Source organism: Venturia canescens, chromosome 3 (genome assembly GCF_019457755.1).
Source record: "Venturia canescens isolate UGA chromosome 3, ASM1945775v1, whole genome shotgun sequence".
NCBI classification, from domain to species: Eukaryota; Metazoa; Arthropoda; class Insecta; order Hymenoptera; family Ichneumonidae; genus Venturia; species Venturia canescens.
In genome coordinates, this window is record NC_057423.1 from 7,296,660 (window position 1) to 7,322,152 (window position 25,493).

Here is a 25,493-nt window from a genome sequence, read left to right on the forward strand (position 1 = left end):
ACAGTGAAGAGCTGAACAATTTGAATAACAAAATATTTCAGCAACGTGATCAGTTAAGTCGAAAAACTCGGAGTGCAGCGGAACGCTCGGAGTGCAGTGGAAAATGCACAGTAAGTTGGGAAAAAATTAGCTTTTTCAAAACATCCGTTGAAAGTTCAGTTTACAATGAAAAACAAATTTTCAATTATCCATTGATTATCGACCCTTTCGCAATTTGCTTTCGAATCAAGCACTTTTTTCTAATCACATCGAATCACACCTTTGCATGAAAACGGCTCCAAACTTTTTCCATTATTCTTCACGAAACAAAATTCTGCCCCATGTAATCTCAAGAAAAATGGAGATTTCGACGAACATGTTTAAAGAATTTGGAATTTTTCGTTCGATTGACGGACACGAAAATGAAATTTTTTGTATTTTCTTTCCAGAGAACATTATTTGATCACCTCATCAACGAGAAACCTTATATCAATGGAATCATTTATAAAGACCCCAAGTACGATGATTTTTGCAAACAGCAGCAAGAACTCTTCAGCAAAACTCAAACCTGTCTTCTCTCCACAAGAGCTTCATAATATTAATATCGTTTCCCACGACCTATTCTTATGGTTGTAAAAACAAAAATAAACGTCAATTCGCTATACGCTTTTAAATCATCACCGACCATTGAATTTTGAAAAAATCTATTTAATTTTGTAATCGCCATTTATTTCCTTGCTCCCAAAAGCACAAATGAACATTTTCACATTTCCCTGAAAATTCCTCGTGAATATGTTCGATTTTCTCAAATTCCTTCATCTCCGCACTTTCCATCTTTTTAAGGAGGTTGAAGCGTATCTTATGTTAAAACTATTTTCCAACTTATTTGCACATTAAAATTTTTCAACAGAAAGCTTAAGACGGCATTAAACTTCTGGCGGGATATGCCGATGATTCACCGTCGTGAAATTGAGATATTTATTGTTGAAGTTTGCAATTTTTTGAAAGCTTCCATAAGAGCCCATATTTAACCTTGTCATTTTCAACAATGAATATCTCGATTACTAGGCGGTGAAACCTCTCCAAATTTTTCACAGATAATTAAGCGCTATTCAAGAAGATTCACGTAAATTTTCAATTCATTAATTTGGAATAATAAAATCTAATGTATTTTTCGTACGATGCCCTATATATATCGCTTCAACTTCCTTAAGGAAGTTGAGGCATTAGAATGAAAATGATGTCACCGCTTTTAAACCGATTGCATCTTATAAAGTGAAGTGTAAAAAAAAATCAGTTAAATTTTCAGACAGTTTAGGAGCGTCGTTGCTGAGAAAAATCATTAACAATTTGAGCCAAATAACATGTAATCTTATGGAAGTCAAGACACATTGTCAATTTTTTTCAGATTTATTAGGAGATTTGCTGAGATTATATTAATAATAATCTGTTTTCCCTGCAGTTTTTTGAGGCTAGGATCGTCACTGTTCGTGTTTTCGACTGAGCTTTCACCAGTTTTTCGTCTTTTTTCCCCAACTTTTCTTTAAAGTGTATGCAACATTGCCAAACTGTAAACTGGCCTAACTTTTGAAAGGTACAGGTCATCACTTTTGGGTAAAAAAAATGACTGTACAGCCTCAACTTCCTTAAGATGATGGATCAGTCGGTAATCACAACCGTGAGTGCGAGAGAGATAGCTGCAAATTTTGAAAAGGAAATTTTTCCACATCGTTCGTCTGATCGAAAAAATAAAAATGTCATCGGATTTTTGCGATCGTGCTGCGTACGATGACATTTTTATTATTTTAATCGGACGAACGATGTCAAAGAGTTTCAATTTCAAAAATTCGAGGTGTGATTACCGACTGATCCATCATCTTAATACCAATTTGATAGAATTCTAAACAAATAAAAAGGTAATATAAAAAAAGAGAATCGAAAATACATGGTGAAAAAAATTATTTTTCCAGCGAGAACGGTTATCTGAAACGCTCGAGGAAATGAAAACCATAAATTTGGTAAACACGACGAACGACATTAGGTTATCCGATGATGAACATAATTTTTATATTTACATCGTTCGTTCATTCTTATTCGTGCTTACGAGCACGCAGCAGAGTTTCCATCGGTTTCCATTATGCATGCTGCAGAGAATGTATTCGGGTAAGTTTCTTGCTTCTGTCGCGGATGATCTGCCATCTGTACATAATTCAATGTGCATCTTTTGTGTACGATCCTCTCGTCGGGTCGAGCAACCGGAAGATCTCGTATTGCGCAGTGATTTAATAAGATACATGGATTTTCCCTTGTTCGTTTTTTCCTCCGGTGAAATTTTGTCTATCAAACGATCCGGAGTCGGTATTTTTGGCCTGCGGCGAGTCGGAGGTCGAAGAGAGGCTCACCGATCGGGTTGATTGGTAAAATGTAAAATAAGCGATTTTCGAATGACGCAAATAACGAAATAAGGTAGAAATTGACAAAGTTGAAAATGCACGCGATGCATCAGTGCTTGATTGACAAATTTTTTAAACGAACGACGAAAAACGAAACTTCGCCGTCGAAGTGACGGTGGAGCAAATGTTTTATTGCATCGGTTAATTGCACTCGATGAGCAAAATTGTTGGCTCAATCCGAGGCTCCATTGTTGAAGCGATGCCGAAAAATGTGTTTTTTTCGAAAACGAGCTTCCACGAGCTTATTTCTCGTGATTTTCGTGTCAACTTGAGTTCCAGCACAGAAATTGGTCCAAGTTTTTTTAAAAAGTGTGAGAACAGTGATCGTGTTGAAAAATCTTGTTGGCTCCGTGGCCACGGACCGTGCACTTTTCCATGGGAGGAGTCGCGCCCGGTTTGTGGAGCGCTGAATTTGGAATTGGACCCGCAGAGCGGTAGAGTTGACACGTAAACGAGTGTATTCGTGTGTCGCACGAAAGCCTTGGAGAAGTGACAAGCAGCGAGATGGGAAAAAGCGTACGGTAGCAAAGTAGGAGGGGTGCTTCGGTTAAATTTAGAAAGCCCGATGATGTATAAGCTTCGGTGAGTGGCGCACGTGTTTTGGCCGCTAAGAAGCCCGAGCGGGAGGAGGGAGCGATGGATGGAATGGAAGCCGCGAAGAGGGTAAACAAGAAGAAAAAATGAATTTGTGGAATAAGATAGGAAGGGAGGAGGCCGCGGTGCGAAAAAACAGCGACGCGGTGTATCTCAATCTCAAACTTCACCGCTCGGATATCATGAATAACAACTTTGGGTCAAAGGTCTTCGGGCGAGTCGCCCCAAAAGGTGAGATAACGCCTCGCCATTTCTTTATTTCGGTGTATGACTGCGTAAATTTTTTATTCGGTAGCTGCGTGCCGAGAGCATCGAAGGAACAACCCTGCTTTGGTGAAGGAAACGACTCTCGTCAGGAATGGCGCTCGTGCCTTCCCAGTTGGCGTACTCTCGTGGAGCCCAAACCCTCGAAAACTGTGAGGAATACTCTTTCTCACGCTGCCGGGGTCACGGGACCCCGGCAGCCCTTCGCCTCGAGCCAGGGCACAAAGGGAACGAGCCTCCTACGAAATACAGAGAGAAAACACGAGGCAGGAGTTCCGCAAGTTCTCCAAACACACGCACCCGCCCTCTCGATGCGTTTTTAATATCCTCGACGCTGAAAATTCGTTTGTTTTTTTCTTCTTTTCTTTGTTTTTATCTCTTATTTCTTCATTTCATTTCGCGCTCCTCAGGATCTCTCCTACAGCGTCTGTAGTCTTTGTTCTCGCCGCTTTCTCCCTTCCCATCCTCGCTCTATCAGGAGTTTTAATAACGTTTGAAAAGCCTGGAGCACGAGTGGGTGTACACGTCGCGAAACTCGCCCTCGTCACACGCCGTCACTAATACGATTCAACTTCCCTTTTTTTCCTCGTTCGCTCTTGGAACCAAGAAAGAAGGCGAAGGAACCGCAACTCGAATGAACGAAACGCTTCACTCGATCCGCGAACGCGCTACGTCGAATTAAATCGAAAATTAGTCCCATCGACCTTTGAAGATTCGAGTTGAAAAATTGTCGCGACGTTATTGTCGAACGTTTTAGTACGAGAATGGTGACGGGGACGCGGCTAAGAGAATTTCGGGCAATATTAACACTCCGACAAACTTTCGCCAGCACGCGGTGTAATCTTAGCGGATTAACGGGAATAATCCTATTTCATTTAGCGAGCATTTACTCGGTGCGATTAAATCGAATTCCAAAAGCTTGTTAACATGCGCTCGTTGCGAATAATGCAGGACTGAGCTTGGCCGAATTGTGTGCTATTTTGAAATCCATTTTCCGGACGAATTCCATTCTCCATTTATGTCGATACGGTCTCAGTGATCCGAAACTTCGTTAAGGACGAATTTCATCATTATTTGGTTCGAAATAGTTAAAGTGAGTAGGAAAACTCTCGTTTTTTTTGTTCGAAATTTTTATTCGCGAGCAGCTTCGATGGGTCGACCTCAAAAATCTTTCTGCAGTGGTTCTGCACTGTGTGGTTCAAAAAGAAAATATCAAAAATTATGAATTCAAACATTCACCAAAATGGCTTGCCCGAGGATCGCGGCGTCGCAGTTTCCATACAAATGACTTTGCGCTCTCACAATTGATTGTTCGTCTCTACCTGACAAAAGATGGCTGGATTCATTCGTGAATGTTCGGATCTTACAATACGAAGAAATAGTCATGGATCACAGCACTCGGGAGTCTCGGTACGCTGTTCACTGAAAATCCTTACTGCAGCAACGTGCAATTATCGTAATAACGTACACAGGACTCGTAAAAATTCGTCCGATGATGGATTACTGAGGAAAAGCTTTAAGAATCTCGAAAATCGTAAAATTCAACGTTGCTCTTGAAATCTTTAGAAAAAATTTCTTGCACCCACAAACGAAAATATAGTTGCAGTCGCGAGGGTCCGAAAACTTGGTACAAAAAGTAAAAAATATATATTTGTTATAATTTTTTTCATTATTAATTAGTTACACCAATTATAATTGAAGAATTTGGAAACTGATTAATCCCTTTGATAACAGGAAGACCTGATAGCATTTCCTCGGATAAATAATATAAGATTTTGATTATTACCTCCTTCAATTATATTATTATTAATAAGATCAATTATTAATCAAGGTGTAGGAACCGGATGATTAGTATGTCCTCCCTTATCTTTAATTACAAAGAGAAAACGAGGCCGAAAATTCTAGAAGAAAGTACCAGGAATATAGTATCTCGGGAACGTACTGGATTGCAGCATTAAGGAGGGTGGCTAGCGACGATACAATGTTGCAATGCTAAACCATGTTAAATACATTAAAAATTTCAAAATTATAAGAATTTAATAAAATTTGGTGAACATATTCTTTAGTGCCAAATTTGAGAATACAAATTTTTTAAGATTTTTCTACTGTACAGTTATCGAGTAATTGATCACTAAAGTTCACGTGTGCAAGCATAGCGTTTCCATATATATATAGGTATACATTCCGGACATAAGAAGTCTGCTTTAATGCGTAATTACTCGATAACCAAGCAGAAGAAAGTTTTGAAAAAAATTGTCTCTTCGCACTTGATGTTGAAGAACATTATCACCAAATTTGATCAATTTCTTATCATTTTGACGAATGTAGCCACCCTCCTTAATTCGAAGAGCTGTTATAGGAATTTTTCTATCCACCATAGTAAAAAGAACAATACCCATACCTTTTATTCATTTTTATTCAAAAGACTCGAGAGTCTTTTTCTCTGTAAGCATAGTAAAAAATGTTTTCAGTCACTTCGAATGTTTGTATTGTTAATATTGTTAAGTATGCTCGGGCAAGCGTGAAAAAAAAACTATATTTAAGGTAAAATGTCACACGTATTCGGTGTATTTTCGTGTATTTATCATATAGAATTTACTATGCTGACTGAAAACTTGTGATTTACAATAAATTTCCGCTTATCAGTAACTGCTACTCTGACACGATACTCTAGCACTCGAAAACAAAACGAAATATAGTTCTCACGTGCATTACTTTTTGCTATTCACATATAGTTGTTTAGAATTCAAGGAACGAAAAATATTGAAAATTCATGAAAAATAATATATTCCTTACTATACAAAAGGAATCCGTATTCTCCGTGTTATTATTTATGCAAAAATATATCTCTGGATTAAGCTATTTTTTCATTTCATGTTGCACGAATATCTTCAATTATATAGGTGCAATTAATTTTATTACAACAATTTGTATAATAAAAAGTATTAATAAAAAATAGAACAATTGACATTATTTACATGATCAATCTTAATTACTACTATTTTACTTTTACTTGCAGTACTTGTTCTTGCAGGAGCAATCACTATATTATTGACTGATTGAAATTCAAGCACACAACTTTTTTGACCCATCAGGAGGAGGTGACCCTACTCTATATCAACATTTATTTTGACTCTTTCGTCATGCATAAGTTTCCATTTTGATTTTACCTGGATTTGGTATAATTTATAATAAAATTTTGAATGAAAGAATAAAAAAGAAAGATTTGGATCAATTGGAATAATTTACGCGATATATTAACTATTGGATTTTTAGGATTTATTGTACGAGCTCATAATTTCATCATTTAGTGCTGAAGCCTGTTTTACTTGAGCAACAATAATTATTGCAATTCCTACAAGAATTAAAGGTACAAAAAGCAAAAAAAGAAACTTGGCACAAAGTGATTCCCTGAAGAGTGCGTAGCAGAAGTTTTCATCGCGGTGGTAATGTAATCGTAGAAAAGTTATCGGAGGATAAAACTCGAGGGGAAAGTTGCTTACGATATTTGGCCGGTACTCGTGCGACGAAGGAGGCTCGAGAAGAGGATCCCCAACGAGCAGTAGAAAAAATCACGCGGAAGATGAGAGACCAGCCGGAGAGAGAAAGAGAGAGAGTAATGAGAGTGCTAATAATACATATAAACGGGGGGAGAACTCTTCCAAGTTTCTGGGAGAGACGCGAAAGGGCTAAAAAGAGAGGATGCGGAAAGAGAGGGAAAGTGTTTTACGGTTTCCCGGTAAACGAAAGCGTGTGCATTCTCTCTTAGCGAGTTTCGCATTTTGTGCGCACAGGAGCGCGTCCGAATCGCTGACGTTTCGTAGAAGGAGAACGAATCGATTAGCGCGCGAATTCCGGGGAGCTTGTTATAAACACGAACATAAGCGACTTCCACTTTGCAAGTGTTATGCGTCAAAAGTGCAAGCTTAAAGTTCATTGAACTTGTTGATAGAGAATGGCACAAATTAAGGGGGGAGGAAGGAGACATTTTCCGGAACCTCTCCGGATTTCAAAATAAATAAAAGCTCGGTAAAGAAATTTAGTGTTTCAAGTTCGACCAGGATTTTTCACGAGGCGATATGTTCCCCGGGTGCGAATGAATCGAGCGTTAAGCCCGCAGCTTTCGAGCGAGCGTTAGCCGCGAAAACGTTCGGCGGTATCATAACCGCGGGGTCGATTCGTAAACGTGCTGCGAGAAACCCCACGAAACTAAGAAAACGAGAATTTTCGATGAGTGCAGAGTGCGCGGGGTGCGCCCCCGGTAACCGATGCGCGATCGCGAAACGAGACGTTAAATTGTAGAGAACGTTTCAGCCCCGAAGAGCACGAGTTTCGAACTTCTCCCGTTCGCGATGTACCTTTGCTCAAAGCCGCCCACGCACGTTCGCCCTCTCGAACACACAAAGTCACATGCACTTGCGGCCATGTTGGCGAGCGAGCGAGGCTCAACTGCCTCCCTTTCTCCTTTATATATATCCGCTGGGAAGCCGCGATCAAACCATCTGCTCGCTTTCGCAGAGGCGAGCGTCAGTATGAAACATGGATAGTCGTACGGGTGGAGAGCGAGAGATGCGGTGAGTTCTGTTGAGGCTCGGAGCGAGCGAGGACCTCGTTGAAAGGCCTTTTTTATGTCTTTGCCCAGGAAAGAGCTGCCCTCGATACCCATTTTGCTTCCTCGTAGAGGAAGCTACGTGACGATGAACATTTTTTTTTTCCAGTTTTTAATTTTCAATGTGCTCGAAATATCCCAAAACATCGAAAAATCATATCTAGAAAAAAAGTCCGGATGTGCGTGTGTGTGTATGTGTGTGTACGTTATGGCACGGCAAAATTAAAACGCTTATAACTCGGAAACGGTTTGGGATAGAGGGCTACCGTTTTGCACGGATATTAATTTTTATAAGCTCTTCGTTCTCTGATAATTTTGTCAGAATTTAATTATGTAGAAAATTACGAACCCGACGACGTTTTAAAATTTACATAAAAAGGGTGTCGACGCTTTAACTTTGGAAAATTTTAAGAATTATTAATCATTTTTTTTTTTTTTATAAATAGACTATCATAATAGGAAGGTTCGTGTTGAATTTGGGGAATATCGGTTGAGCGGCTTAAATTTTATGATCTTTTTTTTAATTTTACGAAAATATGAGTTTTTCAAAAAACCGCCGAACCGCTTCAATTTTCCGAAATTTTGTAAGATATCGTGTATAAGCCTGTACTTCCTCTGTACTTTCCAGCAAAGTTGTCGGAATTATTTAATTTCAATGAAAAACGATGAAAATTGAAAGGTGCAAACTGTTTTTTCTGATGACTCGTCATTTAGTCTTTTTTTAATGAATTTAAACAAAGAGATAAATTAAAGTTCGTTAAAGAAGGTAGAGAAAATACATTATTTCCTTGTATACAAAAAAATGCTGCAAATGAAAATTTGCAAATTGCTTCCTCAAGATGGTCAAGATGCACGATGCTCAAAGCTTCCTCTATGAGGAAGCCAAAATGAAAAATACAGCACCTCATAGAGTAAGCTTTGAGCACCGTCATTTTGACCATCTTGAGGAAGCAATTGCAAATTTTTAAAAATTCATTCCGAATATTCTTGCTGGAATATCGATCGGGAAAAAGCAAACTCCAGCATGTTGGACAACAATTTAAATGGGAAGTGGGCTGGCGCAGGGCTCGAGGAAGAAGCACACGCGTCTATTAAAGTGATAAATCCATCAAGATTATTATCGTAATTTCTCGCTGGAGACAATACGCCTGGATAAAATCTTTCCTCGGAGCCCAGCAGCGATCGTTAAACCTTCGTACTTACGTGCATGTCGACACAAAAAAGCAGGCTCCGACACACGCGTCCGAGGGGGCGGTTCGCGCTGCCGCATACAGTGATACTACTCTCCACGCGCAATATTACGAGTCACGTGACGTGGCAGGGAGACACGTGCCACCATCACGTAATGCACCGCGCTCTCGTACCAAACGCCCCGATGCATCTGGTTCACCACGTGAGCCTATTTACTCGTCAGAGTACAAAAGACCCGGTTCGATCGCCTACGAACTACGAATTTAGCGAGCGAGCATCCATAATTCAGTGCATATCGCTAAAGAATTTACGGAATAAACAAAAGAGCTGGAATGCCGCTGTCTCCAGCGTGCAAATCCGCGACGATTTATCGCGCTCCTTTCCCCCAAAACGCGAAACAATTCGACTCGTTCGAAACCTGCGATTTCTCTCGTTTCTTTCTATTTGCGTGTTCACACTGCGGGGTGATTGGAAAAAAAAAGTTTTTTTTTATCCTCAAAGTCGCAAGTGATTATATTGTTGATATAATCATAAATAATCATTCGTGTTAATTATTTTTTACAGGTGTCGCCAGAGGAATTTATATATTTTTTCATTCCACCGGCGGCACCTCTAAAAAATTTGTCAGGTCGTCGAAATTTTGAGAAAATAATGTTTTCGTGATACGCTAACATACCAATTGAACAAGTGAAATCATTTTTTATCTCGAGACGTTTACGAAAAATCGAAAGAAAAAAACTTTTGTAACTAGGTGATTTCGAATATTTTGTCGAATTCTCAGTGCGATTTCGAGGGAGAAACATGAAATGGGAAGGAGGTACGATCACCGAAAATTGAGAGTTAGTCGTTGGAATCCTATCGCCGAAATAACGTGTACTCATCGTCAATAAATGGAATACTAGGCACGAAGAACTGCCTTATCTCGGATTTAACAAATCACACTTTTTTCAATATGAGGCTATCAATCATTATCCGTTTTATCACGTTATATGGATAATAAATTCCTCGTGCGCACAGCATAAATTGTCGACTATGCTGCCCGCGAAGATTAAAATGACCGAAAAACTCTTTTTTATCGTGCTTTTTCACTGGAGAAAGAAAAAAAATTAAACGTCGTTGGCGGCACTTTCAGAAATTTTTTTAGACCGCCCAAATTTGGAGAGAATTGCTTTTTTTACATTGTTTATAATGATTTGCGATTTTGAGGGGGAAAAGATGTTTTCTTTCGAATCACCCTTGCACACGGCCGAAATAAACGTCACGGAATATCTCGTGATTAAAAGTACTCCATAATTACCTGCTCCCTCGGAGTATTCTTCAAGGCCCTGCGCCATGTGCGTCTCTTCCAGCCTGAATATATAAGAAGGAACGAGAATAACTCAACTGCGAATTCAACCCCCTCGTTAAATCTTCTGCGTGCATGAGTTTCTAAAGGTGCGCGCGCATGTGCGTACCTGCGGGGCGAGCGCAAGAGTTTAATTCGGTTGTGCGGCTTCCCTCTGCGCACACTCGCACAAATATCTAAGATGCGGAGGAGCGATACGCGGAAGCAACGAGGAAGAGAACGTCCGTCGAAGCTCCTCGTGGGATGGAAGTTTCCGAATGAGTTTTTTCGGGCTTCCTTCCCGGCGCGCGATCTTCTTTCCCGGGGTGGTCAATTTTGCGCAAACTTTGCCTTCATAAATGTTGAAATTTTCTATATTCACGGCGACACGCACTAATCCCACTCGCACGGAGGGGGCGTAGCGAATGTTGGCATTGCTTCAAGCCTATTTTCGTTCGGCGAATATCTATACACAAAACAGATGCTCCCTTTAGCCTCGCACTCTCTGCTTCTTCTCGGGATGCTGCTCCTGATGTTTTGGCGCCGTGTGACACGCCGAGGAAAATCGTCGTCGACATATTTTCGCGACGTAGGTACAGACGCAGGGCTCTCGCATAGACGACACGTGACGAGAGAGCCGATAGTGCTTTCTGGAATAGACGCGAATAAACAGGAGGGAGAATTCTTGGGAAGATTCTTGGCGCCACATGCCGCGAGAGTCTCCACTGACAAGCTGGCTATCGCATCCCGAACATTTTTGACGAAGCGGCATGAAAAAAGGCTCTCATCCTGCTGCCGATTCTTCGCCGTTCATTTTTGTTTTGCTCAACGTCAAACTTTCGCGAATTTTTTCAACGACCATTCATCTTGCTTTGCACAGTATAAAGAAAAGGAATCCGTGTGGCATCGGAGAAAACTCGAACTATTTATCAAACCTCGGTGCGAATCTATCGCTTTTAAGGCCGCGACGCGTGGCCGAGAGAAGGTTGGGAAAGAATCACTTTTAAATTGGCATCTCGAAGCGCGGATTCGCCTCGTCGCGGCTCCCAATTTATGGAGTCACTCCCGGGAAAGACCTGCCGGAATTTATCTCCGTATTATTTCTCCGCGGCCAAATCCACTCTGACAATGATCGTTTCTCCGCGCCACTTTTATTTATTCCCAAGACCTTAACCCCGCGTTTCCAAGCCGCTGCGGGGCGAGGCTTTCCTCGAGCGATTTCCGCCCTCCGCGTCAACTCTCGATGCGTAGCGATCAAGACGAGCAATGAGAATTCCTCTTTTACGATCGATCATTATCCCTCTTAAGGGGATTGAGAAAGCAGCAAAAATCGACACCAAACATCGTCATTTTGTCCGGAGCTTCGTTGCCTTTCTCTCCCTCCCCCTCGGCACAGTTAACACGTTTTTTATCCATCCCCGGAAAGCCCAGCGAGCAACGTTGGTAATCCATTTCAATTTTTCCACCAGTTTACGAGTATTTGCGCTTGCAAAAAAGCCCACCGCTCGCCCCGTCATAAAATTCAAATTTTCAATAACTCTCCGATAAAGCACGCCGCAGGAGCTCACTTTTATCCGACGAATTTACGTCAACACGCCGATTCTTCGGCTCGTATGATTGCACGTCTGATGCACACACACACACACACGCGCGCGCGTAAACGCCCTCGAAACCCGGTGCCAGTCTCAACACCCTTGTCGTCCTCTCCGTCGATTACAACCCCCCCCCCCTCCTTCCTCTCTTTCCGGTTCTATCTCTTTCCTCACCCTCGTCACGATCCCTGCAAAACCGTACATCGACTACGGCTCGTCCAACCGAATAACACATCACCCCCCTCCATGCCTCGATTTACCTTCGAGCCAATCGATAAACGTTTTGGACCTCTCGTACATCGACCGAAACCAGCAACACCCCGACCCTTAAACTCGGCCTCTAAACACAATATTGTACACGAAGACTCCCGAAAGACTGTCGAAGATTTAGGAGAGCCCACAAAGTCGCGAGGAGAAACGTTCTCTGCCATTTTTCTCCGGGATCCGACGCTCCGCAGTTACAAGAATAAATAAAGAAATCTTGGAACGCTCGGTTCCTGGCGAAATTTTTCTCGATTCAATCACTATCCTCGCGATGCAACAAATGTTTCGTGCTTCTCCAATGCAAAATACTTTAAGGAATTGGACGAAATCTCCGGAGAGTCTCCGACGATCGTGGTCGAATTTCCCCTCGAATTCGCCGAACCTCGTCCCGAGTAATGCTCGAATTTCTGGATTCTTATTCCCCTGTACAAGCTTCCGGAAGGGTGTCCTAAATTTCCCAGATTCTAAAAACACATTCCTGCTGGATGTTTGAGAATTTTTCACATCCTTCGACGTCAATCTCAGGATGACGATAAATTCCCGAATTCCCGAAAACGATTATTCGAATTGAACGTTATTAAAGCCAAGACCCCATCAAAATAGCACACAAATTTTGAAATTTTCTCTACATTCACGAGAGCCGTAAAATTTCTATCGGGATACACGAGCGCAACAAATTTGCACATCAGATTTCCTAGACTGTACATCCTCGTGTAGTTAACGACGAGGGTCCACGCTCAACACGTAGATGGCGTTGAATATTCGCGTAGTCCATCGAAGCGACGAGGCTGAAACTTCATACCCATTGAAGCAAGTCCACTGCCATTTTCTCCATGGTTAATCGATGTATTCCGCCATATAATGGCACGGTCCCATGAACGATCGCACGGTCTCGCAACGGGAGGAGATTGATTGAGAAGTAAATGAATTTGTCGAGCTGGAGGTGTTCGTGGATGGGGGAGGTTGTTTGGCTGAGCAATTTGAAAACAATAAATTCTCAGCAGTTCAATTAACCCGAAGCCGGCTCGGAAAAATGGTTTGGACGATTCTTGCCCGTTTCCCATTTTTCCTTGGACGAAAAGGAGCCCCGGAAGTCGATCGGATCGTAGTGCGTTTGTGTGGCTGGAATAAAGTTTAATCGAGGAACGAGACGGCTCGTTGCGAGCCTCAGGGATCGGTAAGCTCGGATTGTTTGCTCATTTCCTAGCGATCAAACAAACATTTGCTCAAACTGCTCGTGGTATATGTGACGCGGATGAAGACACAAGTTTTATTCTATTCGCCTTTTATTTCTTGACGATCCTCCTCAAGTTTTTTCCTCCGGAGAAACTTCTCGAGGGACAAATTAATTTCGCTAATTCGACTTGCGAACGAGAAATTGTGGCGGTCTCTCAAGACATTTTTCTATTTGCCCTCGCCTTCTCCCTCTCGCGCTCTCTCCCTCGCAATCTCATTCTCTTTCTGGCCAACGTCCCCGCGGCCCTTTCAGCCCTTCGCTCCTCTGTTTTATAGCAGCCTATTACGTACACGACACACGCAATACGATGGTTATGTACAGACGTATATAAATGAATCTCGAAGGATCCGTGGGAGAGGCTCGGGCGCACGATCGTGTTTGCACACTCGTTCGCGTTCCAACCGTAAGAGCTTTTTTCCCGAAGAGGCTCCACAAAGAGAAGATACAATAAGAATTTAAAGAGCAGCAGGAAGAAGGGCGGAGGGACGGAGATGTGGGCGTCGAGTTTATTGTGTTGTGACAACAGAAAAACAGTTGAGGAAGAAGAGACTTTCAGCTTTTCCAACGGAGTATCGAGAGACCGGAAAAAAGCTGCGATTTCACCTGAACACTGCGGGAGGCTCGTGAACGTTCACGAGGTTCGACGACGAGCTGCAGCGCCCGAAGTCTCAGAATAGCGGTGCACAAAGTTCTGGAAAATTCGGTAGGTGGCTCCGCCAGAGTTTCCTTTCTCGAGCACGAAAGCAGCGAGCCGAAGCTCCGAAGATTGCCAACTCGCCCAGGCCAATTCTTCGCTTACGAACTCGGACACGTTCTAGAATTTCGAATTGCCAATACAAATGCGCTCACTCCCAGACGTACAGACGCGTCGTTTCTTACGTTTTATAACTCTCGGCTCCCACTGCAAAGAAGCCAGCGCAGTTTCTTCGCCGGTTTATAGGACTCGTCGAAACATCGAGGGCCTATTTCGCAGCGCATGTTTGTGTAGCACAAACCCGTGAGCACCAGAAGCGAATAGGAAGGAAGAGGACCGCGGAGGGTGAGAAGATATCGCACACTGGTATACACGCCCCCATTCGTAGTACTACATTACGTATATTACGCACCGCTTGGCTCAAATTGCACGAGAGTCGAGGCCTGCGTGTGAAATGAGCTTTATAAGCGGCGCTAAGACTGACGCCATTTCTCTCGGTGACTGTCTACTTCGCTCTCCCGCGTGCATGCTCGTGCACATTTACGAGCAAGTTTCCATTTATGGTACACTCGCTCTCCGTACAAACCATCTAGAAAGTCCTTCGCTTGCGCTTACGCGTCTCGGAAGTTGGATTCGTCGAGGGCCTTTCAAAATAGAGGACGGTCATTACTTCCGGTTATTAAGCGAGATCGATTGCTGGGCCGAGAAGAGCGAAGCTCCTTCGGCAGATCCTCGGCAGAGAAAAAAATTGGGAAAATTACTCGCAGGAAGCTGTGGAGGCTTTCAGCAAAAAAGGTTTTTATTTCCAAGTCAATAACATCAATAAAATAAAATAATATAAAAATAACTAAATAAGAATAAACATTTTTGAGCTGCGTATGTTGCTGTTGACGAAGGTTTAAACTGTCCTATTTTCGGCAATCGAAGTTAACAGTTGAACGGAGTCAAATTTGAGGAGCTCGGGCACAAGCATACATGGCAGAATTTTATCGTGAACGTATTTTCGCGAGGCTCTTTTGAGCGAGCCTGTATCGAGGGTATTTTCGCATCGAGTTCGATTGGCCCACATATTTTTTCTCGCCGAGCCTTCCCAATGTTTCGTCTACATCTGCTTCGGTCTCCCGGACAAAAAAGTGTATCGCGAAACTTGGAAGCATTTGGTACAACGACGAGGAGGCGAGCGGCGTTTTGTGAAGTCCAATTAGAAGCACGAAGATTCATTGGGGCGCGTTGAGAAAGCGATCGCAGTGAGAAAATCCTTCGCGGACATTGATGTCGTAGCCTGGATCGCCTTTTCTTCGCTCGCCTCCTTCTCCGAGTCGGTCTATTCGCCCTGTGCATGTGTGTACAAGAGTTCACACAGGGTCAAGTGGCCTTACCACTTGAAACCGTTATCTGGAATACCGCAACGAGCCACGAAGCAGCACAACCACCGCGGAGGAGAAAACAATCATCCGTCATTTGGCACGTTTAGATCATCGGTCGACCGAGTCACAATGGATTTTCCAAGGAGACTTCATCAGACGAAAATGAATATTTTTTCACTGGAATCGAGCCTCGGGGCGGGCGCATTGTCCGACCATTTTCCAAGGGCCGAAACAACGTAATTATCTTTTCCCGCATCCTCCTCCTTTCTCGTCTCTCCCGTTTTTTCGTGCCCGCTCTTTTCTTCCGGGAAAAGTAATTTCCTGTCGGAAATCCACGTGATTATCCCTGCGAGTGGAAAAACATTGAGGAACCGGCGATCTTCCACCTCTGAATATACTTCGAAAGCCGGTGCGAACAAGACTTTCGCAGATCCAACACTCGAGAGCCCGCCGCTCGAGATGAGACGAATACAGTGATAGCTAGCGTGCCTGCGTGTGCGCGCCAACAAGACCGAAAAGGGATGGAACGGGAGGCAAGAGTTTCCGTATTCCCTACGCACCGCGGGGAAAAATACTCGTTCGCAGCAGCCTCACGAACGCTCTGAGCCCCCTTGAATTATTGATCAGATGATGGACAGTGCACGATGGAACGTACATAAAACACGAGGGACCACCGATACCTCGGCGAGCAAAAAAATCACGGATTAATACATCGCGCTGGCATATGTGCAATGAAATTATTTCGTTCTCAAGACTGGAAGTACAATGATTATAAATTTTGATGTTTCACATCGATACTTCTCGTTCATACTCACATAGAAAAACGACGAAATGAAGAATTCGGTGGAGTTGAAACAGCTGCTTGTAAATTTTACCAAACACAAATAAGTGGGGATAAAATGTTGGAATTAGTAAAATTTCGAACAGCTCAAATCTCGAGTTTATAAAGTTCGAATGATAATATGGAGAGAGGTCGATTCGACTTGAGCTTTGAAAGTCGAAAATAAATGAAGTAGAAACTTCAAGGTTCAAAGCACGTTTACGTGGAAAATAGAATGCAACAATCGTCCATAAAACGACGAGTAAAATATCGTTTTTCTGAAAATTCGACTATCACTCTTTCGATTTATAAATTACTGCGATCAACAATACCGTGATTAATGGCGATTTCGAAAATATAATAACGAAAGACTAAATTATTGAGGTTGAAACACTGAAAGACCAAAAAGTCGAATGGTCAAAATGGCGAAACGTGAGAAAGTCGAGCGATCAAAATGAAGAAATGCAGCGGAACTCAAAATACACGATCATCGCTATTCTGCATATCCAATTTTGACAGCAGCAGACTCGAAAAATTCACTTTCGATTTTTTGCTGCTCTAAATTCTGGTCTTTCTATGAAACAACTACTCTCCATTTTGAACTCGAAAATATGAGCTTTTTACATTCGTACGGTCTGTTAAATTGCTCTCGAAATGAAAACTATCGAAAAATATATTATCGAGTAAATACGAATTCAAAGAGGGAATATTCGATTAAACCCGCAATCTGCTAAACAGTCGATCTGAAATAGGAATTCCGAATTACTTATTTTTCTCCAATCTGATATCCCAACATTTAAAATCTCGAAATATCGACCGTTATACAATTTGGTTATTTGACATATATTGAACCCTGCCCACACACAATAAAAAGCAGCGATCAGTGTTTTCGTCAGGCTGCGTGTTCATTTAATTTTGAAATTGAATAGTTCGAGCTCAATTTTCAACACTTCTCAAAACACGATTTGACGTCGACTGCCCTCGAAGAGTAGGCCTAAAATAACAAGAGTGTAATTCCGTTATAATCGAGGATTGAAAGAGAGAATAAAATCTTGTTAATTAGCAGACCATTGTAGAGTCGAACAATGATGCTGGAAACAATATGGGGAGGATTATTCTTGGACTGCTGCATCAACGTCGCGCGCGATATAGTCGAACGGCTTCGATGCTCCATCGGATTCCGGGGAGCTTTGATAATTTATACGTTTCCCATTGGATTGGGGGACGGGGATTCTCGGTGTGCGCGAAGCAAATGGACGTCACTTTGAATGTTCGCGTTTCGAGTAGTCTCTATTTGTTATAACGCGGGTGTATGCGCGTATATGGATGGAAGCCCATATTACTGTTCTATGGGAGACAATCCCGAACGGGACGGGAGAGTTTTAAAGCGGAAAAACGACGAGCTAACAACGGGAATATCGATCAGCCATGAAAAAACGCGGAAGCTCGAGAAAAGTGCCATTTATAACGATCAGGATGGAAGATACGTTGGAAAAAAAGTGTCACGGAAAAGCGAGGGCGGAGGGAGGAGGAGACGAGAAAAAAGTGGAGATGAAAAATGTTGATTTTTTTTGTTTCGCAGTACCGAGAGCTTGGTCAATAAAGAGTGATCGTTCCAGCCAGTTTCTCATCGAAAGGCGTAAATTATTCGATAAAAATAGACGCGTCGACGCTGCCGTGAGCACGTGAAATGGTTTATTTCTCACTGACAAGTGAATTTCGTTGAGCGAAGCGTTCGAGAAAGTTGGAACGTGGATTTGATGAAGTGCAACGGGGCGGTACAAGATCGAAGTGATTTTCAGCCGGTGTTGAGCGTCCTCGAGAGTAATCGGAGGCGTGAAAAGGCAAAATATGCCTCGCCACGTTGGCAGCGCTCCTCCCTCTTGGTCGGGTTTGAGGAAAGGAAAAAACGTGTTAAGGGGAGAGCTCGCGAGCGTTCACTCAGCGAGGAATCGATTATCCGCGATGAGTGAGGAGCATCAAAGCGCATCATCGTGCACACCTCGATCGCGGCAGCAGAGAGGCTCGGGTGTCTTGGAGTCAAGTGTATAGATACTCGCGCCACAAAGTGCGAGGCTGGAGCATCGTTCGAGACCTACGGTTAGGTGCGCTTCCATCGTCTTTGCTGGTTGGCGCGCTCCAGGGCCGCGATCGAAGGGGATGAATTTTCACCTCTTCAAAGAAGAAGCTTCCCCAGAAAAAGACCGGTCGCTCGTAGACGCTTCGGACACGCTTCGAGTCTCGCGAGCATTAGCCATTGCGAAGGATATTGAATTTCAGGTATTACGGCTAATGACACAGCTAATTATGCGTGCCGAGTAATCAGCACCGCAGAGAACCTTCTCTCGGCGGATTACCTCGCCGCGCGAGGCCACGGGAAGTCGATTATTATTGCGCAAGCTCTCGGCATTGGCACGATAAACCGCTGCTCGGCAATAACAATCGATTCAAATCTGCACTGTCAACGCAATCTTCTGCTGCGAGTTACGCACCCGCGCGGGGAAGCACCGTCCCGTTCCCCCTTAAACCCCCCGGCCGAAAAGCGTCCTCGAAACTTGACGACTCTCCTCGAAGGCGTGTTCGCTCTCGGAGATATTAATATGCAGGCAAATCCCCCGGTGCTACACGACCGGAAGCTTCCCACTCTCTCAGGAGGGTTTCACATACCGCTTGGCACTTCGGAGGCATAAATTCGCTCAGGACGGTGTCGCGTGCGAGCATTAAGACTGGCCAGGTACAGTCTCGTGGGCTCGATAATTATAGGAACGTTTGCGAAATAATCTCGAGCCAGAATCTCTCGATCGTCGGTTATGAATATCTCGAAATACTAATCAAGATATTTCCGTCGCTGCTGGCACGTTGTTATCGGGAACAAACGAATGCTGCAAATGCTGAAGCTATTAACGCGGAACGGGCTGATCAGTGGGAAACGCGATAGGCAAAGGTGCTGGGGGCACCAGCGCGGGCGACGATGATCGAGCGTCAAACAGTTGCGTCGCTCTCGCTATCCGCGATCGCGCGGGGAAGCCGGACTGTTGTGTACGACGAGCCTGTTTGACACGACGTTACAGAAGCGCCTCGCTAGTTGGCCCGATCCCTTAACTACTCGTGATTCATCGATCAATGACGAAATTGCGAAGCAGTCGATCGCGCTCGGTCACGTAGCCGCGCCCGACTCCACTCCAATTACCAACGGCAAACTATATATCGGCTGCGTTATCCTCACGCTCCCAACACACGGACGCGCGCAGAGACAGGACCGTGGACGCGGTAGGCTGGCGCACCACGACGTGCCACTCCGAACAGACTGGCTGCGCCAATTTATCAGTCTAATCGCGGAGGAAGTGATTCCCCAGGCTCTGGCCAGCACACCGGGGAGGTGCTGCTCGCTTCGCCGAGGAAAATAGCTGCACCGATAGCGCCGCCGCTACGTCGAGTCGATCGGAACAGTGTTACAACTGGAAGTGCTGCGAGGGGGCCGAGGGAGACCCGAGGAACGAGCATATGCCGCAGTTGCCTCCGGAGGAGGCAACCAGGTGTGTCGCAACGAGAGAAAACATACGGGCGAGCACCAATCGAAGCGGGGAAACACGGCGGCTCTGTCTCTCTGCACGGGGAAGCGAGTTCGGAGTCGCCCACGCGACACGCGATATTGGGAACATCTGTCGCTCGGGCTCGAGCATCGAGCATCACTTTCCAGCCTCTCGCGTCCCGGGGATCGAGTTTTCGCGAAAGTTTGATGGTTCTGGGAGAGCGGTGGCGAGACTCCGAGCGCCGGATCACCCCCTCGAAATGGGAGGGGGCTCACGAGCCTTTGTTACTCGGACAGCTCGGACTCGATTTTTATTCATAGACGAGCGAGCATCGATTAAAGACGGAGAAACAGCGGAGGCTGGCACGTACCTTTTGAGCCTTGCAGGCGGCGGCGAGCGGCAACACGTCGTGAGGATGAGCCGCGTGTCTGTCCCGGAGGCAGAGCGTACACGCTGCAATCTTGCAAAGCGCACAATAGAGGCTGACTGTCTCGCCATTGTGATCCGCGCAGATCGGACTCCCGTCAGCACCGAGACCTCGGGGACCCCTCGAGCTCGTTGATTGCCAGCTGCCGCGCGGAGGACCCAGGTTGTGAGCGGCCAAAGGACCTCTTTTCGGGTGGCAGGACTCTCTGCAGGCGTCGCAATAAAGTACCTGAAACGAAACGTTCGGTTTTTCAGTCCCGTCCACGCAGGCTGGGCACGCGGAGGAAGTGAGAGTTTCATTGGCGAAAAATGCGGAAATAAAGGCGCGGAGGGCGACTCGGCTGGGCGGTGAAAAATGGCAGGATGGCGAAAAACTGCCACGTCGGGTATAATTGACAACGAATGGGAGGAGGACGAACAGCGGGGAAGAAAAAGGCTCGATCGTCCAGGGCGACTGATTATTTAGTCGTTTGAATCGTCACGCCGCCTTCCTCACCGGAGCGCTACATTTAGCGTTCAACCGTTTGTTTTTTATCCGGCAGCACTCCCCCGCTTCGAATTTCAGCCGAAAAAGTGTCGACCTCGCGGTGGTCGATAACGGGCTGTCGGTCTCGTCCTCGAAAGGTAAAAAGGCGGCGATCCCTTCAGCCCTTCCCCGAGAAACGATGACAGCCTCGCTCTCACCCGCAGCTTCGGAGATCCTCCCTCCTAATTTAATTAGCTCGACGCCCTTTACTCGGGATCGCTACGGACACGAGAGACGACGATAAATTTTGTTATACGCGTTTCGCGGAAATTCGTGTACCCGTCCCAACGTATCTTTATCTCGTGGACATTCTAGCTCGCCTCATTACTCCACCCGCCCTCAAATTCAGCACTAGAAGCGTCAGCTTCGCGAACTAGCTAATTGGATGAGCTGATTAGGGAATTGGGCTCCGGGGCCGCCGGCGTATCGGGAGCCGCGCGGCGGCCTGCTCTCAACGCGCCACGGCAATCTCTGCGGACAGTGCGAGCGGCGATGTGGCTTAATTCAGAGAATTTCCTCGGTCGCGCCCGCCGAGCGGAGAAGCCGTCAGAAATTGGAAATAAGGCTGCTGACGAGGGCCGAACCCGATAAGGGCTCGAGGAGCCCTCGCACATTTGGCCCATAATTCTGGCAAAACGGTCCGCCGGTCCTGCCACTCTGGCAAATGAAAACGAACTTTCGCCTACTTTGAAAATTACCCCGAAACTTGGTTCCTGAGCTGAAAAGTTGAATTCCGTTCGTCCCCGCAATGCATCACGACTCGCAACCAACTTTTCCAAGGCTCTCAACCAATCTTAAATCCTACCGAAGTTTCTAAAAGGAGTGTCGCACCAGCTGCTACTTCCCGAGACACAGTCGCGACGAATCGCCTATTGAAATCGAATCGGGGTCGTGGTCGTTCAACCGATCGTACAACGAGGTCCCTAAAGATTATAAATCGAAATCGAGGCGACGCGGGCTCGATCGTTCTTACACGACGTACATCTGTTTATGAAGCGTCCTTTCAAAGAGGACTTTTTTCCCGAGGGGGACGACCGAGGCCGAAGCTGATCCGAGCAGGCCCAGTTATTTTTGTGCATAAGTTTGGGATTGTCTACGAGTTTTATCGAATACAATGCTCGGATGACGTATTATGAATCGAGATTTACGAGGCGTGTATCGCCCGCGGATGTAAAACAGCTTTGAATATAACGAAGTAGTTACAAGTTTTCATCGGATGTTCCTCGTGGATAGGATTTTCGACATGAACGGGAGGATTGATCAGCGGAAAATGGTACCTCGCACTGCTCGCAGGCGACGATAGCTTCGCGGGGTTCGCCCTCGCACATCTGACACTGCATCCTGACGTTTCTCGCTTCCTGATACTTCTCGACGATTCTCTGCATGGCTCGATACTTGGGCAAATTGTGTGCGCCGCCTTCATCGAAGTAGACGTTTTTGTGGCAAACGGGACAGGAGAGGCAGAGAGTTCCACCGGAAGGTGGGAATCCGCCGTTTCCGGGTGTCCCGACGTAGCTTCCCGGTCGGGAGCTGGTCGAGGTGCTGCTGCACACGACGCCAGAGTCGGTTTCCGAGAGTATCGAAAGTTTGTCGGCTTCCTGATCGGAGCCGGGGGCATTGGAGCAATCGGTCGTCGATTCCGGCGGGGAATCGGGCGGCGCTTGGAGATTCACCGCGCATGCTAAGCACAGCGCGTGCCAGCAGGGCAAGAGAACCGGATCGGCGAACAGTTCCTTGCACGATGGACACCGCAGCTCGTCCTCCATCGTCGGTCCTCGCGGGGCTCCCTCAATCGCTGTAACTCCCTCGGGCCGAACTCCGCAGCTTCTTCTCCAAAATCTGAGTCTGCTCCCCCGGGTGCCGACTTCCCGAAATCGCCTCCTCGCTGCTCCACGTGCACGCAACACTGGCCGGGCGCGCTTCGACCACGATGTTATTAGAGCGCGGCAACGGCGTCGCGCCGCACGCTAGACTCTTCGTACGGAACAATCCAGTCTCCGACGCTTGCGAGGGAGGTGCGCGAGACGTCGTCTCGAGTGGGCTCCAGATACGGCATCGATGCTCGCGATCCTCGGCCCTTTCTGCGCCTTTTTTCCTTTTCTCAACTGCCTTTTTTCACTCGGACAGGTCTACGCGAGCCAATGTATCTTCCGCGTGGCTTTTCGAACGCTTCATCCGAGAACTCGAGCACGCTCACTCCGTTCCCGATGGAGATTCGCGGACTCCTCTCAGCGACTCCGGTACTTCCTGACACTTTTGTTTCACCATTTGATCCACCGGGTCCGCACTTTTTCGGAGCTCGTTACTCAGGAATCACTTTCATTCCTGGACCCTCTACATCTTTACTCCCGTCAAGGGTTTCCTCACTTCACTTTTACTCGACGAGCCGCACATTTATCCCGAGCACCGATCCCGAACAACGTAAACAAACGCGTTTGCGACTCGCGCTTGCCTACATCGAATAAACGGGGACGCTGACTTGACGCAATGCAGAACGCGCGCGAGTCAACGCGAAATAACAGACAGGCCGACAGGGAAAGCACGACGAAAGGGGAATACTCGAGCATGCACCAGGCCACCGCACTTGCGGCGAGTCATACGCGCTCTGCTCCGACCAGCTTCGAGACACCACCGGCTCCCAATCCCACTGCCGCACTCGCACAGCCCTACCACCGCCGAAGACCTCACCGGGTTGACTGACTCCCGGCCGAGAGTCAAAGAACGGTGCGCAACGCGAGCACGCACCACGCTACAGGGCCGTACGTCAATCGACTCACCCAAGACCAAATCTTTCGGCGATAACCGATACGAGGAGACGATCCAGTCAATCTTAAGCACCGAACACCGAATCCACTTCTCGTCCACTGGGAATGAAACCTCGGGTTTTCCGCCAGGAAAACCCGAGGCGGACGGACTGGACTCTTGTTCCGAATCGATTCAACTTTATCTCATGAAAAGTCCTCATTTTCTATTTCCACGTGCAGATTCGATCCCGGAAACTTTTCGTCCCACTTGGAAAGGGCGTCTGCCTCCCGGAGGTTGACGAACAACGGAATCGTTGACGAAGGGAATCTGAAGATGGGATGCAGCTAAAATCGGTGACGGAGTCGATCGTTTTTATTGTAAAGACGATCGAGTTTATTTCAATCGGAGGAAGCTGTAAAAGAGCTGATCCCCGTTCCGCCCAATTCTGTTCCGAAGCTGTTAATTCGATATGAAAAATGATAAAATTCGAGCTCACACGTGAAGCATGGAACCAAATTCGGGGGGCGAATTTCTTGAGAATTTGAAAGTGTCGAGCCTCTCGAGGACCGTACGCTCCTGGTGCCCCCTCCGCGCTCTCCACTCCCCTGGCCCCGCGGCACTTCTCGTTCTCGCTCCCTCGCCAAGGTGACGCTCGATCGGGGATCTCGAGTGTCGGAAAGGGAAAGCACTACAGGAGGTTGCGGAGCGCCGCGGGGCCAGCACAGCGAAGGGAGCGTAGAACCGTAGGAGAGGGGCGAGGCAAGACTGTGGGAAAGACGGAGCAAAGAAACTCTCGGAGATGAAGCAACGGAGAGAGCACGAGGGGCGAAGAGATCTCGCGGAGACGGCAGAGTCGTGGACGTTTTTCAGGATACCCTGAGCCCAGGTGCTTCCCGCTTTGTGTCGTCGTTGCACACCCGGTTCAAACCGAGCCTCATTATTCTCCGTACGTCATCGAGGTCGTCCCATTGAGCTCGATCCTCGAGATTAAATCCATATAAAGATTTTCTCTCGATCGAATTTCCTCGTGCGTCCAGCCCCTTCCCCTGCGCTTCGTTCCTTTTCAATAACCTTGTGCAGACGCCTTCGATCGGTGAACGAACATTTTATCAAAATTACGAGAGACCTTTTTGCTGCTTTTTAGGATCGGAGGGACGTTGAGCCTCGTTGATGCGGCCCGATGGGTAACGGTGCATCGCAGATCACAATCGAATCTCCATTTTACTTGTTAATTCCTAGCAATCACTCATTTGAGTGCTTATCGTCGAGCCGGGTCTCATTGACCCGAGCAGTAGACCGAACGCCGACAAAAGGTGAACCTCGTTCAAATTTTTCAAATTATTTCAAAAAATATTGAGCTGGAGCTCATCTCAACAAAGTTGTCCGGACTTTGATGCATTTTTTTGTCATTCTAGCGACGAACGATGTTTCTTTTCGTCTCTTCTCGCAATATCGAGTTCCGCGACGACAGTTTTTCGCACGCTTCGAGCTGTTGTGTTCAACCGGTATTTTTATGGAATTCTCGTCGTCGGGAGTCTGTGGAAAGCCTCGAGCAATCTCGAGCGAAAGCAATGAGAAAATTCCCGAAGAATTTAGCATCGATTTCATTTGCGGTGGCAATTTTAGTCAACTTTACGAGAGTTATCGAACGGCGCGCGTGGCTCGCGCGAAGCTAACTTTATTAATAGATCGCTCCCTCTCTGGCTGCGTACTCCTCGAGTATTATACACTCCAAATTTATTTGACCCACATTATTGTGATGGGACAACCGAACGGGGACGAAAATATGTTGGTAATAATCGTGAGGAACGACCTCGATCGTAGATACCGATTGCGAGGGAAGCCGGAGAACTTTCGAAAGGTTCAACGTCTCAC

General features: G+C 45.9%; 1 protein-coding gene across 2 annotated transcripts in view; it reads right to left on the bottom strand.

The window, feature by feature from the left end:
• Window positions 1-23,550, bottom strand: part of Trim9 (E3 ubiquitin-protein ligase Trim9) — a 57,215-nt gene extending 33,665 nt beyond the window's left edge. For both annotated transcript variants that reach the window (XM_043414094.1, XM_043414095.1), the window contains exons 1-2: window positions 22,151-23,550; window positions 20,292-20,576 (exon numbers count right to left, since the gene is read on the bottom strand). In XM_043414094.1, coding sequence (XP_043270029.1) covers window positions 20,292-20,576; window positions 22,151-22,639 — 774 coding nt within the window. In that variant the 5' untranslated portion in view covers window positions 22,640-23,550. The remainder of the gene's footprint in view (window positions 1-20,291; window positions 20,577-22,150) is intronic.
• Window positions 23,551-25,493: the final 1,943 nt, after the last annotated feature.